At 40.5% G+C, this 17,007-nt stretch overlaps 1 protein-coding gene across 2 annotated transcripts in view; it reads left to right on the top strand.

The window, feature by feature from the left end:
* esyt1b (extended synaptotagmin-like protein 1b) overlaps window positions 1–17,007 on the top strand; it is an 83,619-nt gene that overhangs the window by 7,773 nt on the left and 58,839 nt on the right. For both annotated transcript variants that reach the window (XR_005007297.1, XM_036571572.1), the window contains exons 3-10: window positions 2,581–2,715; window positions 4,965–5,038; window positions 7,617–7,689; window positions 10,369–10,458; window positions 11,005–11,060; window positions 11,318–11,438; window positions 12,900–13,076; window positions 14,791–14,873. Coding sequence is in view for 1 of the 2 variants with exons in the window: in XM_036571572.1 (XP_036427465.1) it covers window positions 2,581–2,715; window positions 4,965–5,038; window positions 7,617–7,689; window positions 10,369–10,458; window positions 11,005–11,060; window positions 11,318–11,438; window positions 12,900–13,076; window positions 14,791–14,873 (809 nt within the window). In the remaining variant the exon portion in view is untranslated. The remainder of the gene's footprint in view (window positions 1–2,580; window positions 2,716–4,964; window positions 5,039–7,616; window positions 7,690–10,368; window positions 10,459–11,004; window positions 11,061–11,317; window positions 11,439–12,899; window positions 13,077–14,790; window positions 14,874–17,007) is intronic.

Here is a 17,007-nt window from a genome sequence, read left to right as displayed (position 1 = left end):
GCTTTAAAGTACCACACAGTCCTCACACAGTGAGAAAGCAAGAAATCCTGTGTAGAAAAAAGATGCATTAAGATGCGTCGATAATCGTTTTATAATCGAATTGAATCGTGAGGTGCCTAGAGACTCCCACCCCCACCCTCCACCCTCCACCCTCAGAACCCAGAGCCAACAGGCAGCTCCTAATCTGGCTCCTCTGTTCTCAGACTGAGGCCTGTGTTCTAATAATAGACAGACTGGAGCCGACTCTGAAATTATGATGTAACAAAAGGCCGTGCCTCCAACTTCGTTCTCACAAAGTGGCCTTTCTGTCTGCGCGAGCCGGCCAAGAAACACGGTCCTGGCCCCCCTTCGGCCCCGCGAGTGTCTTCACCCGCTCGTCACAAGGCCTGAAACTGACTCAGAACGCTTTTTCAGAGTCTGACTGCAGCGCGTCTCAGTGTCACGCGAAGGAGAGAGAGAGAAAAAACCCCGGGCACAGGAACCCGCGCTTTTGTGGTCGTGCCATATCCGCGAACACTACAAACACCAGCACGTCGCTATAGTAACCAAGCAAACAGGCGCTGGTAGAGTGAAAGCAGCTGTGCTCTGCTGGCCGAGAGCGACAGAGTGGACGTTTGGATGTGGGTCAGAGGGCAGACACGCGTGTTTATCTAGAGGAGCAGCTGCGCAGACAGTTAGCGCAGCACTGGCTGGCATTAACCAGCGCATGACCTCTCTTACTTTCTGTCTTTCTAGCTTTCCCTGAACATCGTTCTGCCTTTACTTCAGGGAATTAAAGCGATTCTTTCAAGAGTTCCATTCTGTGCTCTTCACACGGGTGTGCTGACTGTCCTTAGCTTGGATTCCATCCACGAATGTTTATAATAATAATATCTTTATTTACAGAGCACTTTTCATACCGGTGGCAGCTCTGAGTGCTTTACAGACGGGTGATAATGTTTAACCTTAAATGTTTATGATAGAGGAAGTTATGAGTATTAGATAAAAATCACATAAAGCAGATCAAATTAAACAGATAAATACATTTTGATTAAAAGCTGAATTAAAGAGATTCGTTTCCAGATGTTTATGAAAAGTGAGCACTGAGCTTGACTGTCTAGTAAAAGCTGAATGGAGTTGTTTAAAGAGCGGAATAACAGAAAGAGTCTCTCCGTATTTATATGTATTTCACGAAAGATGTTAGGGTCAGTATCAGAATATAAAAGATTCATGTAAACGCCAAATGTTGTGTAAATCGGCTGAATTTGCATAAAAGTTGGGGCTGCAATTAATATTTGATCAAATTTGTACAATTTCATCGGAAAAAAACTGGAAAGTAATTTGAATATTTTTACAAATTTTACAGATATTTTTACTCATTTTTGTGCATGCGCGGTTCAGTGCATCTGTTTTTATCAGTCAGTAGATAGAAAAGGTTCTATATAGCCCCAAAAAGGCCTCTGCTATTTTATACAAGCTTGACATCATAACAATAGGAGAACCCATTTTGGTGCTATACAGAACCATTTTTTAAAAGGTTCTAAATAGCACCATCTTCAGCACATTCTCCCTCAGTCTGAAGAACCGTTTCACGATGCAAAGAACACTTTAATCATGCAGAGCGTTCTTTGAGTGTTCGAGGTTCAGTATAGAACCATTTTGATCACTAAAGAACCCTTGAAGAACCATCTTTTTTAAGTGTGTAGAATATTCAGATATTCAAGATAATATTTGACAGAATATTAAAAAATGAAAAGGTGCAGCCGAACTGTAATTAATAAAGAACAGAATTGTGAACGTTAAACAGACTTTGCCATCTGAGAGTTTGTGGTTTCTGAGTTTAGCCTCATTCTTCTCTGAAGACGTTTCATCAGAGGCTGTTTGAAACAGCCTGTTTCTCCTGATGAACGAGAGCTGAGGGGAATTTCCTCATGAGTTTTTCCCCCTTAAGAACTGAAGCTGTTTTGTCTGATGCACATTAACATACAGTCACCTTTCTGTAGATCTGAAATCTGCCTGCAGCATTTAACCAGCTCAGCTCAACAGCTGCCTTTACAGAACAATCTCATCTACTTTAATACAGTAAATGGTATTAATATGCAATAATATATCACCATACCATATACTAGCATCACCAGGTATGTTTAAAGGTTTAGTTAGGTTGTTGTTTGGGAATGCTACTGTCTTGCTATGGTTTGCATGAAATAAATCAAAGGACGTTATATAATAAAAAACAGCCTTTAACTGAAACGCAGCAGCAATAAGAAGCTGCTCAGCATTAAAGATTTCTTTGAAACCTCACATCATATTTCTCAGAAGGTTTCTTGAACATTTCAGTTACTTTTATGTTTACGGTCAGTGCGTCAGTACATTATCAGTGGACATCTAGGAGAAAGCTTGGTGAGCAGAAGCACAAAGACAGTCACGCTTCGCATTTATTGTAAATGTTAATTGAATTCAGGTGACAGGAGGAAAGAAACATCTCAGAGTGAAATTCAATTCTGCGTAATCACGTTAGCTTGAGCCTTATTCATTATTATGACTACAATGAACTGGCCTTGTCCTCTGCCTCTCTGACTCTCTCTCTGTCTCTGTCTCTAGGTTATCCAACAGGCTTGGCCTTATATTGGTCAATATTTGGAGAAGTTGCTGACAGAAAGCATCGCTCCGTCCCTCCGAGCGTCCAGCTCCCACCTGCAGACCCTCAGCTTCACCAAAGTTGACTTCGGGGACAAGGTCATACAGCGCAAACACAACACACAGACACAACTAATTACGCAGAGTAGTCGGGTTAAAATTCATCCTCAGGCATGAATTTTGTCATAACCTGTCAACCAAAAATAAGCACAGATAATGTGGTGTACAAACAGTGCAAACTTGCAGTGGACAGAATGGGCAAAATTAGGATTACTGATGGTTTCGGTATGTATCACGGTAAACTGTGTTTATGTACATTTTTGTGAAATAAAACCATTTTGGATGCTTAAGTTAACCTTTTTTTGTAGATTACCAGTGGTGTATTGCTCTGGGTGTCCCGTCACTTTTACTGAGAACCGAGTTCTACAGCTGAAGTAAATCAAAAATACTTTTATTAGGCGAAATATTAGAAACAGATATTAACAATATACACCGATCAGGCATAACATTATGACCACCTCCTTGTTTCTACACTCATTGTCCATTTCATCAGCTCCACTTACTATATAGGTGCACTTTGTAGTTCTACAGTTACAGACTGTAGTCCATCTGTTTCTCTGATACTTTGTTAGCCCCCTTTTACCCTGTTCTTCAGTGGTCAGGACCCCCATGGACCCTCACAGAGCAGGTACTATTTGGGTGGTGGATCATTCTCAGTAACTCTCTGAGTAGATCAGACACAGCAGTGCTGCTGGAGTTTTTCTTCCTATTCGAATTTCTTGTTCTGTGTTAAATTGTGCAGCAATTACATTCAGGCCTGTACGGATGATTCTCCATTTAATAATAATAAAATTAATCATTAATAAAATCAATAACATCCCAGGATAATAAGCCACTGTTAACCCACAAAAATAGCATCTAAAATGTTTTTGAAAATTATATATGCAGTGGGTAGCGCTGTCGCCTCACAGCAAGAAGGGCCTGGGTTTGATTCCCGGCCGGGTGACCAGGGTCATTTCTGTGTGGAGTTTGCCTGTTCTCCCCGTGTCTGCGTGGGTTTCCTCTACTCTTTCCTCCCCCAGTCCAAAAGACATGCAGTCAGGCTGATTGGAGATGCTAAATTGCCCCTAGGTGTGAGTGAATGTGTGAATGTGTATGTCTGTCTGTCTGCCCTGCGATGGACTGGTGACCTGTCCAGGGTTTATCCTGCCTTCCACCCACAGACTGCTGGGATAGGCTCCAGCTCCCCCCGCAACCCAGAAGGATAAGCGGTTTAGAGGATGTGTGTGTGTGTGTGTGTGTGTGTGTGTGTGTGTGTGTGTGTGGTGCATACCATATCAATACACCGTAATAATAATTTAATAATAATGCTATGTTTTTGCTGACTGCTAACCACATGCACCTCACCTGCACCTCAACCACCTCCATCAAACGCTGCCGAACATCACAGCAAAGCCTGTCTGTGTTGTAAACATACAGACGAGCTGCTTCACCACAAAAAACAGGTCTGGCTGATAAAACTGAGCAGAGGTTCATTTCCCAAAAGTGTTGTTGAGCGACTGGCGTAGCTAAATGTTAGAGAGACTGTCGTTCTGAACGTTCTCTCTACATTGTTACCATGGTAGTTGCTTAACGACGCTCCTGGGGAAACGCAGTCCGGATTTGAATGATAAGGCCCACATTATCTGTGCTCTGTATAACATTAAACATACGACTGAGCTGAGCACTGTATATATATGATTAAAGGGGAATTCCACCTATTTTTCAAAATTTCTGTAAAATTTAGTCGTTCAGATGTCAGTTTGATCTGAAATGGCTGATCTATATCTATGTCTGTATCTATGAGCATATTGTGGATGTCATCAGTACTCAAAGGGGAATTCATATGTATATATATTTATATATATATCCCTGCTGTCTCCATTTTTGTCGTTTTTCAGTTTTTGACATAGTTTGAAAATGCCTGTTGCCCTTTATGTTGTGTGTAAATTTCATGATGAATGGATCCAAAGAAATGGCTCAGAAAATACTTGGAAAGAATTCTGGTTCCATTGACTTACATTAAAATTAAAGTAGGTTTCATTTTCCTGTAAAGTCACCATTTTGGAGATACAAGGTTTTCTTCCGACAACATGGATATATTGTTTGTCGCCAAAAAGCTGAAAAATATTGAGATATACATTTTTAACCATGTTGCTCAGCCCTAATTCAGCAGGATCACCATCTTGTTTACTCATACAAACAGACGTGACCAGAGTTACCTCTCTGAGCTTTTTTCTCTTCTGTCAGTGAGTTAATGTGAATGTGTGTGTGTGTGTGTGTGTGTGTGTGTATGTTTTATTCCACAGCCTATGAAGGTAGTTGGTGTAAAGGCTCATACTGAGAATGAAAAAGGTCAAATCCTGCTGGACGTTTACATCAGGTGACTCTAACATCCTTGACTTACTACTGTTTAGACAACACCTGTACACAGACATCCACCCACTCTGCTGCTCTACTGAACAGACCAAAAACAGGAGGGATTGCATGCAGTTATCATGAATAAATGAGAATAAATCAATTCATTTCTCATAATGTTACAACCTGTCTAGAGCTTTTGCAATAGCTATAACGTAAAGAAAACAAAAGGGAGCAATTCAGCGTTTAAACAGATCAAGTCGTGTTATTTTCTTTTTCTTTTGCTGCTTCTTTTGCAAACCAGCACAGGACAGACATCAGAGTGGGCAAACGCCAAACCGCAAACAGAAGCAGTCTGGCTGGGAGATTCGAGAACTAATTTACCTACATGAAAATGAAGAAACAGAAATACACACAGTCTTCCTTAACTCCCCGACTAGGCCAAAAACAGGAGAAAAACATGGGTCAAAAGAAACGGCACCCACTCCTGCTGCCTGGTAGGCTGTCATAAGAGAGTTACAGACTGCTAAACAGTGGAGATAAACAGGGCAGAAGGCGTAATTAGGGCTAAGCTAATACACTGATAGAAGAGACAATGCACAACTGGTGAAACATCTGTCTGTGCTGCTATGCTGTTCACCCCAAGCCACAATGGAGGTACGTTAAGCCTCAAGGAAGTGAGAAACAGCTACTGCAGAAATACCCAATGCGCCCACAGCCAGCCAATCAGATGCGTCTGTTTTTGCGGGACTCTAGCCAATCACACTCACGAGTAGGCAGGTTCCTTATAAGATAGAGAGAGAAAGAGAGAGAGAGAGAGAGAGAGAACAAGCAAAGCAACACATACATCCTAGACACGTGATACGTATTATACACCCAACCTAGAATATAACAAACAAACATAATCTCACTTATGAATAATAACAGCTGAAACTGTTCCTGGGCGAATAAATAAAGAGAGAGCAAAACAGACAAATACACAACATGGCCAAAAGTTTGTGGACTCTAAGATGAGGGTTATTGATGGGGAGTTTGTCCCCCTTTGCTGCAGTAACAGCCTCTACTTTACACTAGCTCAGGGGTCGCAACCCAAATGTTTAGAAGAGCCATTTTGTCCTTTTCACAAAAATCAGACCACTTTGGGAGTCACAACATTTCATGTCCATTTCACCATCTTGGCTGTAAATATGTCTCAGTATGTGCTGATGTGCTAGTATAGGCTAAAAAATATAATATAAACAAAAACACAGACTTACTTTGCTCTGCTTTAAGCTTTAGCTGCACAAAGGTGGAATGGTTTCTTATAAAATGTCTCTCAACGTTCGACTTTTTACAAGGCTGAAGTCGCTTCTCATTTGCCAGCTTCTTGTTTGAATTTTCCCGTTCCACCTTAAATGGTGCAGCAGTTACATCCTGGTGTCTCAGGCACCATTTTAGGTGGAATGGGAAAATTTAAACAAGAAGCTGGCGAATGGGAAACGACTTCAGCCTCGTGACTTTTTAGTGTTTGACAGTTTCTCATTGCAGATTAAACGTATCAGGAAACCAGCTGGAGTGATTATAAATGCAAATGAGTCCATTTATCTCCAAATTATCGATGTTCATCTTAAATCTCTCTCTTTGCCGTTTCGTTAGCTACTAGCTAGGTGAGACTGTGTTGCTATGGTGACCAGCAGTCTGCGCTGATCTTCAGGGTTAAAGGGTGAATCAGCAGTTCTACATTAACTCCAGAGTTTAAGACCATTTACTGTTAAACTGTGTTGAACGATCAGCAGAGCTTTATTTTACTGTAAAGGAGGATTATTTTATTTTTACCTACAAATGTGATTCAGCTGTGGAGCCTCAACAGGGCAGTAAAAGAGCCACATGTTGCTGACCCCTGCACTAGATTGCTGTGAGGATTTCATTGAGCATTAGTGGGGTCAGGTACTGATGTTGGATGGTCAGTTCTGAATTACTCCAGCTCATCCCAAAGGTATTGGATGGAGCTCCATCACTCCAGAGAACACAGTTCCACTGCTCCACAGCCCAATGCTGGGGGGCTTTATACCCCTCTAGCCCATGCTTGGCATTGGACATGGTCACCTTAGTCTCATATGCAGTTGCTCCAGAGTGTCCCTTTCTATTGGTCAGTTCTTTTCTATGGAGATTATTCCAGCCGAGTGTGCTGGAACTGTTCCCAGCAGATATTAAAACAACAGAGGGTGATTGTCCTTCACAGCCGAAGCAGGCCTTTGATCAGTTTGTGGACGAGGGAGGTCGACTAACAGCAGCTGGCCATTTGTTGTGGGAGTTTGCGAGCAGCTCTGGACAGTCCCTGAGGTGGAAACAGTAACTTAAGACTGAGACCAGTTTCCACACTGACCATCTATTTTGGGCCAAATCAATGGAGAAAGCTGCTCATTAGGATGAGCTGTTTTATGTTGTAACCGAATCCAGGAAAGCAGAAAAAAATCCTGTTAACTGCCAGACAGTTGAAAACCACTTGACTTTTTGCGAAACTATGTAAATTGCATAATAATATTACCTCATTTGGAAAATATGTCTTGTTTGGTTTGTGTGCATGGATACGTAACTGTATCTCTCTCTCTCTTTTTTCTCAGCTATGTGGGAAATGCGGAGATAAACGTAGAGGTGAAGAGGTATTTCTGTAAAGCTGGAGTGAAAGGAATTCAGGTCAGTTTGGTTTCTTATTCTGAAATGTCAAATTACATAGACTGGAACTGTTAGAATTGCTTTTACTAGGGATGAACTTATATGAGGATGTTGATATCTGATAATTTTGATATGCATAATTAGTGTTACAGAGGAAATTTGTGTAGGGTTGCAAATGCAGTAAAACTAATTAAATGCAGACATTTAAGTGTCATAACCATTGTATCACTTAAAGAGCCCATATAATGCAAAGCCACATTTTCTTAGCTTTTTTTAAATGAAAGAGTTTGATGTACAACCCCATTTCCAAAAAGTTGGTACACTGCAAAATGTAGGTAAACACAAAATGCAATGATGTGCAGATCATTTAAACCCTGTATTTCATTGAAAATAGTACAAAGACAGCAAATCAAATGTTGAAACTGAGAAATGTTATTCTTTTTTGGAAAATATTTGCACATTTTGACTTTGATGCCAGCAACACGTTTCAAAACATTTGGGACAGGAGCAACAAAAGGCTGGTAAAGTTGTGTAATGCTAAAAAAACACCTGGTGGTTGATTGACAACAGGTCAGTAACATGATTGGGTATAAAGAGCATCTCAGAGAGGCGGAGTCTTTCAGAAGTAAAGATGAGGAGGGGTTCACCACTCTGTGAAAGACTGCACGATCAAATAGTGCAACAATTCTAGAATAACGTTTCTCAACATAAAATAGCAAAGAACTTCTGTTTTTCATCATCTACGGTACATAATATCATTAAAAGACTCAGAGAATCTGGAGAAATCTCTGTATGTAAGGGACAAGGCCAAAAACCAGTATTTGCTGGCCGTGATCTTTGGGCCCTCAGGCAGCACTGCATTAAAAACAGACATGATTCTGTAGTGGAAATCACTGCATGGGCTCAGAAACACTTCTGAAAACCACTGTCTGTGAAAACAGCTCATCACTGCATCCACAAATGCAAGTTAAAACTCTGAAATGCAAAGAAGAAACCAAATATAAACAGCATCCAGAAATGCTGCCACCTTCTCTGGGCCTGAGCTCATTTAACATAGATTGACATGGAAAAGTGTCCTGTGGTCCGATGAATCAAAATTGGAATTTCTTTTTGGAAATCAAGGATGCTGCGATCTCTGGGCTAAAGACCATCCAGCTTGTTTTCAGGACACAGTTGAGTAGTGTGCATTAGTGCACATGGCATGGGTGACTTGCACGTCTGTGAAGGCACCATTAATGCTGAACAATGTAAACAGGTTTTGGCGGAATGTATGCTGCAATCCAGACAACGTCTTTTTCAGAGAAGGCCTTGCTTAATTCAGCAAGACGATGCCAAACCACATGTATGTATGTATGTAATGCATGTATTACAACAGCATTGCTCCATATTGAAAGAGTCTGGGTGCTAAACTGACCTGCCTGCAGTCCAGATCTGTCACCACTGATAACATTTGTTTTTTTATAAAATAAAAAATATGACAAATCAGCCCCCTGAACTGTTGAGCAGCTGAAATCCTGTATCAAACAAGAACAGGAAAACATTTCACTTTCTAAACTACAGCAGTGTCTCCTCAGTTCCCAAACACTTACAGAGTGCTGTTAAAGAAGAGGTGATGAAACACAGTGGTCAACAGGCCCCCGTCCCAACTTTTTTTTGAAATATGTTGCTGCCATCAAATTCAAAATGGGCACATATTTTTAAAAAACAATAAAATTTCTCAGTTTCAACATTTGATATGTTGTTTTTGTGCTATTTTCAATTAAACAAAGGGTTTACATGGTTTACATGTCATTGCATTCTATTTTTATTTACATTTTGCACAGCGACCCAACTTTAAACACTACAACTGAACTGCTGTTCGCTTCCCAGTCCATATGTGAAAAACAAGCTTTTAAATTCATTATTATTATAACACATTTACATATAAATCCACAAAAGCAGCATACAGCAGTTTAGCCCCACCCACTCACACTGAAGTTATAAGGAGTGTTTCTGTCTGGACTGCTCTTTAAATAAGGCACAATACAGAACAGAGCCATCAGAACAGAGCTCATTTACATATATCAGTCTTAAAGGGACGGTAAAATAACAGTAAAATACAGCCTGTTTACTTCTAAGGGATGAAGAGAGGCTGGAAATGAGTGAATTCTGACTGTTTGTGGTGCAGAACACCACACAAATGTGAATTAAGTGGACGTAAACAAGACAAATGTAGGATATGGGCCCTTTAATCATTCTGCTCTTCTGTATTAGGACTGAACAATTAGTCATTTTTTATATTGAAATCACAATTTGTGTGATTTTCAAATCACAAGAGCTGCAAAAAAGTGGAGAAATTTAACCTAATAATGCAGAGCTGAACTGGCTGTCTGGCACAATATATTCGGCATTCAAGCCTCACGTCAAAAAATAGATGTTCTGGTCTTTTCAGTGAAAAAAGGTACTGGAGCTCAATTTATAAAATATACAATGATAAATAATCACATTTACATCATAATTGCAATAGTGTCAGAATCGTTCAGCTCCATTCTGGAGTATAATAATTATGTATTTAAATGCCATTTTAAAATATTGGTCAAATCTAAATATCTGTCTGCTAAAAGATTTATCTGCCGATTCCGATGTTAAGCTGATATCATTGTGCAGCCCTAGAAATGACCACAGAGCCTGTCCTGAAATGCTCTCTGGCTGTTTTCTCAGCTCCATGGGATGATGAGAGTGATTCTGGAGCCTCTGATTGGTAACGTTCCCATTGTGGGAGCCGTTACCATGTTCTTCATTCGCAGGCCTGTAAGTGTCTAAGCATACTCTCACTCTCAGTCCCTCTCCCTGTATTTCTTAAATGCTTTGCATGCATTTCTATTGGTTTTTACTTTTACTGTGCTCGTTTTATTCCCGTCTGTTTCTACTTTCCCTGAAATCTGTAGTTTTTCACTCAAGACCTTTAAAACATCAGTACTTGTACTTTCTCAATCAACTCATTTTTCCAAAATTCTGAATGATTAAATGGTTAAGATGTAACAAAAGTCATTCTGATTCATTTGCTGTGAAACTCTCTGTTAGTCAGAACTGTTCACAGTGGTGGTGATAGGAACCAGACGTCCACCTCTAAAAGCTCCCTCACAGAAAGTTACTACATGGAATGGTTATGAATTCACTGCCTGATTTATTACAGTTTTGATATGACAGTTTGGCCTAAAATGTATTTTTAAAAAGCTGTGATGACAGAGAGGTCTGTGAAAAGTGGAATTCTTCTAGATTTTACACTCTTGTTTGATCTTCGGCTCTTTTTCTCTCCCTCTTTTCTCCCTCATCAACCTCTCTCACCTGCATTAGAAACTGGAGATTAACTGGACCGGCCTGACCAACCTACTCGACATCCCGGGGCTCGAGTGAGTTTTGCGATATACGTTCTGAAATTAACTTTTCTATATATAATGTCCTTTTTTTAAAATATGCCTATATATGTGTATATATTGGATGGTCCATCCAACTGTTCGTGATGGTCTGGCCAGTACAGTCTCCAGTGCTGTATTTGCATCTAATCGAGTGATTGCAGAGTGTCCAGTTGTTAGTTATCCTCTTAAATGATACAGGTTGCTCATACAGCTGAGTGAGTTGGATTTTTTTATTCTTTTTTCTTCCCCAGTGTGATGTCAGACGCTAAGATAATGGACGCCATCGCCTCCTTCCTGGTGCTGCCCAATCGCCTTACTGTCCCGCTGGTTCCAGATCTGCACGTGGCCCAGCTGCGCTGCCCTCTGCCCAGGGTAATACATTCACAAAGGCTGCATTCGCACTACAAGCCTCATTGCTCAAATCCGATTTTTTGCTCAGATCTGATCTCTCTAACTTGATGGTTCACATTCGTTTAGGGAAGTGACTCAAACCTGTCATTAATGCAGATGAAGCGGCGTCCTGAATCTGCACCAGAAGGAGCTCATGAACACACGCGTTTGCAGTAACGAGTAGTTTTTGAGAGATTGGGTTACTCAGTATTACATTATTTAATATGTGGTTTTTATAATTTAGTTTTATTTATTAAAAAAAGCATATAAACTACAAGTAGTATAGAAAGTAGATCAGAGCTGGGGAGGGCAGTATAATTGATAATCAGAATTTTTTAAAGAGCTAAATTCTTCCGCAAGTGTGCTCTTCAGCTCTGACTTGATAACAGCAGAAATGTTCTCAGTGTGGTGAGGACCTCGGCTGTCAGAGCCGTGACGTCAGAGCCGCAGCGTCCATTTTCGGCTCTGTCTGTGGGCTTGGTGGCGATTTGCAGTGGTCTGCAGTACTTCGTGATACGGAGGCGTTGGGCCTGCTGCTTGCAGTACCGCTGTATTTGTGTTTATGAAGACTGGAAGCCATAAATGCGACAGTTACAGCTCAAACTCGCTCCAAAATAGTCCTTCACACATTAAAAAACAGATTTAACATCAAATGTGGAAGCGCGCAGTAAAACAGAAGTTTAATGGAAGTTAGGCAGGAGCCATTTTCAACGCGTTTTACTCCATTGCCGGCTCACCAGTGCCCCACCCCCCCAGTAATCACAGTTTTTTAAAGTAAAAAAATATCACTTATTATTTTTAGTTCTCACCCAGGCCAGTTTACACTGAATTGCTGCTGTGAGAAAAATCTGAAGTGATTTTCTGTCCTGTTTTACTCTGCAATGAGAGAAACCATCACTACCAGGCGGAAATCGTCTCTACGGCAACATTGAAGAAGAAAAGTCTCAATAAGAAGCCAACTGCAGTCTCGTTATGTGATAATGAGGGTGATGTTATTGTAATTTCCTTGGACAAGACTCCTAACGCTGCTTACCTCTGTAACATAGACTGTAACTCAGTCTGGATACGAGTGTCTGCCAAACGCCGTGAATGTAATGTAGCCTAAATTTCCACTAATTTGCGTTAATCAAATGAACCTCAGTAAGGATGACCGCTAAAGCAGCTGCAGCAACTTAACGCATCGTGTTACCTTAAACATTTTGATGTGCTTCCTTTTAATTGTTAGTTTTTAAACCACTGCACTTTGTATCTTTGGCTTTATTTTTATTTTAATGTTCTTTAATGTGCTTTTATTTATGTAAAGCACATTGAATTGCCTTTGTGTATGAAACGTGCTGTATAAACAAACTTACCTTTCTTCGAGTTCTCTCAACAGTTTGTTTATACAGTGCATGTTCTCATTAATCTCACTCAGCATAAGCTACACATACACTGTTCACACAGGGCGTGGTGCGTATTCACCTGCTGGAAGCTGAAAATCTGGCTGCGAAGGATAACTACGTGAAGGGTGTGATGGCAGGAATGTCGGACCCCTACGCTTTGATCAGGGTGGGGCCGCAATCTTTCAAATCCCGCCACCAGGACAACACGTCCAGCCCGAAATGGGGCGAGATGTACGAGGTGAGTCATGCACATAAATAGACACAGCCCATCACTTCACAGCGTAAGAGGAGGGAGATGTGAGGAGAGAGAACAGAGACTGAATTTACTGCTGCTGTTGTTTCTGCATACAGTGGGATCCAAAGGTCTGAGACCACTGGGATGTTTTTTATACACAACAACAAAAAGTTTTAGAATTTCAAAGTAGTTCAAACAAAGAAAAGGAATAAAATGAAGCAGAAATATGTAAGATTCTTAGCATTAACATGCATAGAAATATAGAAGCATTTTTAGGGTCTCATTGGACCCCACTGTACGCTCTTAGTGTAGGCTTTACCAAAATTTTAGGGGTGTAACAATTCAACATATCGTATAATAACATTGTGGCTAGCTTGAGGCTAGTGCATTAGCTCAGGGCTAACATGTTAGCATGTCCTAGATAACGTTTCAGCTTCAGCAGTGAGTGGAGAGTTCACTCATTTGTCGTGGTTAATACTAAATAAACTTACTCTCCAGTTCTCTCTCACAGCTTCTTCCAGTGCTTACTAAAATCACATAATAAGATGCTGAGTTGGGTCCAGCCAGGCACATCAACAGCGTTGCCATTTTGGAGCGGTCAGCATCGCTGCTGGACGGCATTCAGTACCATTACAGAGCGGCAGTTTAAGAAAGATACTGTCCAAAATTACACTATTTCAATAATATTACACTCAGAAAGTGGCACAGGATTATATAACGGAGGGAATGCAGTGATCCACACTCATGTTTGTGTGATGTGTATTGTTTGTGTGGTGTTTATGTAGATATGGCCGTGTGGTTAATGAGGCACAGAGAACCTGTTGATGTGATTGTTTTTCCTCTGGTTTTATATTAAGCTCATTTCATTTAATAGTCTATTCAGGATCTTAACTTTATGTAGTAGTTATATATTTACAGTGATGGTTAAAGCTTTGTAGCTCGGTAAGTTACAGCATTCCTTAATCTGTGTAGATATTCATAATAGATTAATGTTAGAACCTTCTTACACGGAGCTGAAGTCAGATTCTTATTTGCCAGCTTCTTGTTCGAATTTTCCCGTTCCACCTTAAATGGTGCAGCTTCAGGCACCAGAAAGTGGCAAACAAGAAGCTGGTGAATAGGAAGCCAACTTTAGCTTCGCCCTTCTTGCTGTGTTTAGGGGGGTTTATTTTATTTTATGTATATTAAGATTAGAAGTGATTCACACATTGATGGATTTGCTGATGTGTATGATTCTGAAACTCAGTCCTGCTGGTCCAGACGACTAATTAGCTCAATCAGCTATTAAAGTAATAAAAGCTACTGAGAGGATTATAACTGAGGATTATAACTAAACAGATTTGGTGAAAATCGGTTGAGTAATAAGGAAGTTGTGGCTGATTTAATCCTGAGACTCATCGTTTCTCAATACAAGCGGATCTTGACCTCTCCAACATGGCGGACGCTCAGACGTATCACCTCAGATAGATTGTTTTTACTGTAACAGAAAAATTATTGATTCAAGACGCGACTGTATCATATTGTATCAAAGTGGATTATGGATGTGTGAATTTTGACAGACCCCTACAAACTCTGACAGTGGTCACCACTGATCATGATGAACCATTCGTACCATTTACACATTATTGATGGATTCATCCACAGCATTGTTCTGTCCTGTGTGACGCGTCCTGTGTTTGTCTGTGATGGTGTGTAAATGTGTGTCTGTGGCTGTCAGGTCATCGTTCATGAGGTGCCTGGTCAGGAGTTGGAGGTGGAAGTTTATGACAAAGATCCAGACAAGGATGACTTCCTGGGCAGGTACCATCACCATTCAGTCCTTCATGTCTTCATGTTTTTCATCCTGCTCTGCTGTCTTTGGCCCAATCCCTTTCTTATTTTTACCCCTACCCCTTGCTGTCGAGCGTCACCTTGTTCCTTGGAACTGAGTTACAGGGTAGTGGTTGAAGTCTTCCCTCTGAAGTGGGACCCTCAAATAAAAAGAGCATCACTTCATTAACAGCTACCAGCGCTGCTCTGTAGGCGACCCTGCCAGTCTGCAGTGACAGCAGAGGAGGGTAAAGTTCAGCTCCTCACTGCTGGGCTTTAGTTACATTTAGGGCATCATATGACTTCAAAGAGGGGGGCAATTATTTATTATCACCCTAATTCTTCAGTGATATGAAGCTGAAGTCAGATATTCGTCAGCTTCTTGTTTGAATTTTCCCGTTCCACCTTAAATGGAGCAGCAGTTACATTCTGGCGCTTCAGGTGTCAGAACTGCTGGACCATTTAAGATGGAACGGGAAAGTTAGCTAGTTACCGACACATTAGCATGCTATTAGCGATTTATTATGCTTGTTATGAAGAAAACGACCATAATACACTGAAACAACATTAAACTAAGATAATACAGTGGTTATCGTAATTTTTTTAACAGAGAAAATTCTCACATTTGTGGGTTTCTTTGGTCTCTTGTTCTCCATCTTACCGGTTTTTCTGTTTTTCTCATATCTCTCTGTTTGGAGTCTCTGAAAAACCTCCGTTTGGAGGGTCATGTAGCCCCAACACCTCACCCCACCCCTCTATCTCAACAAAAATTAGGACACCCTACTCCTAGACGTGAACGCGTAAAGCAGAAAGCTAAAGGCTAAGTGGTAGGGGCGAGGGGTGAAATAGGATTGGGCCTTTTTCTGTCTTCTACAAACCCAGTTCCACAACAGTTGGGTCAGTGTGTGACATGCTAATAAAAACAGAAAGCAGTGATTAGTAAGTTCTGTATTAAACTGAAAAAAACACTATATGATATGTTTACTTTATAAACTTTATTGTTTGTTATAAATGTGCGATTATTCCATGTTCCAGGAGGATTTTTACTGCTGTGTCACGTCACCTTTCCATTTTTAACAGATGTTTGTAGCTTACATTCCTCTTCAGTGCAAATAAACATGGACAAGTACAGTCAAGATTACAGCCAATACCATATTACACTATACATACGAATATAATCACTGTCACCCTAAATAAGAACATAAGTATGGGTTTTACGGGCATTCACCTGATGGGCTAATACTGAATCCTTAAGAGCTGATTTAACTGCATTCCATACCAATACTGTCACTGAATTAGCTTTGTTTATCGTTGCAGTAGTCCCTTCAAGAGAGACAATGAGTGTGCATACATGCACTCAATAATCCGATCATAGTGGGATTTCTACAGTTATCCGATTATTCAAATGGTCATGTAAACGCGATACTCCGATCTAGAAATCCGATTAAGAAATCTGATAAAGAGGCTGGATTTTAGCTCAGTAATCAGATTTCTCAGTGCATGTAAACTCATTCTCTGATTTCTATCGGATGTCTCAGTCTGCACACGCGCGAGATCAGACTGATTTTCCGGTAAAGTGGCACGTGGCTGCAAGCAGAAATCCAATTATTGCCTGACTCATGTAGACCTGGAGTTTCCCCATTATCTGATTACTCAAGTGCATGTAAACGTGTTGATCGGATTACTGACAAAATCTGATTTTCTGCAGTTATCGGATTATTGAGTGTATGTAAATGCACTCACTTTCATAGTAGAATAGTGTCCATTGTTGTATTCTTTTCAGCAGCGGTTAGACCAGCTAAGATTAATCGGTTTTTAGTTAATGTGACGGTGAAAAACTATCGTTTAATAAACAGAGACACGAATAAACTGATCCAGTTTTGAAAGCATGGAATTTTTGCCATTCGTCTGTTATACAGGTCTTCAGCTGTTCAGCCGTGCAGGACATTCGTCATCATGTTTTGAGCGTAATAAGACACTCGTTCAGTGGGAGACCGTTTTTATTGTATTACTTAAGAAAATCATTTCTGTTTAGGTGAGACTGGCGCTCTTACTCACATCACAGTGTTTTTATTTTTGTGCTAAATAAATAAAAACAATAACAAGAGTATTCTTCTGGAAAGGC

The sequence above is a fragment of the Colossoma macropomum genome, unplaced genomic scaffold (assembly GCF_904425465.1).
Source record: "Colossoma macropomum unplaced genomic scaffold, Colossoma_macropomum, whole genome shotgun sequence".
In the NCBI taxonomy this organism is placed as follows: Eukaryota; Metazoa; Chordata; class Actinopteri; order Characiformes; family Serrasalmidae; genus Colossoma; species Colossoma macropomum.
This window is presented reverse-complemented; position numbering and strand designations above follow the sequence as displayed.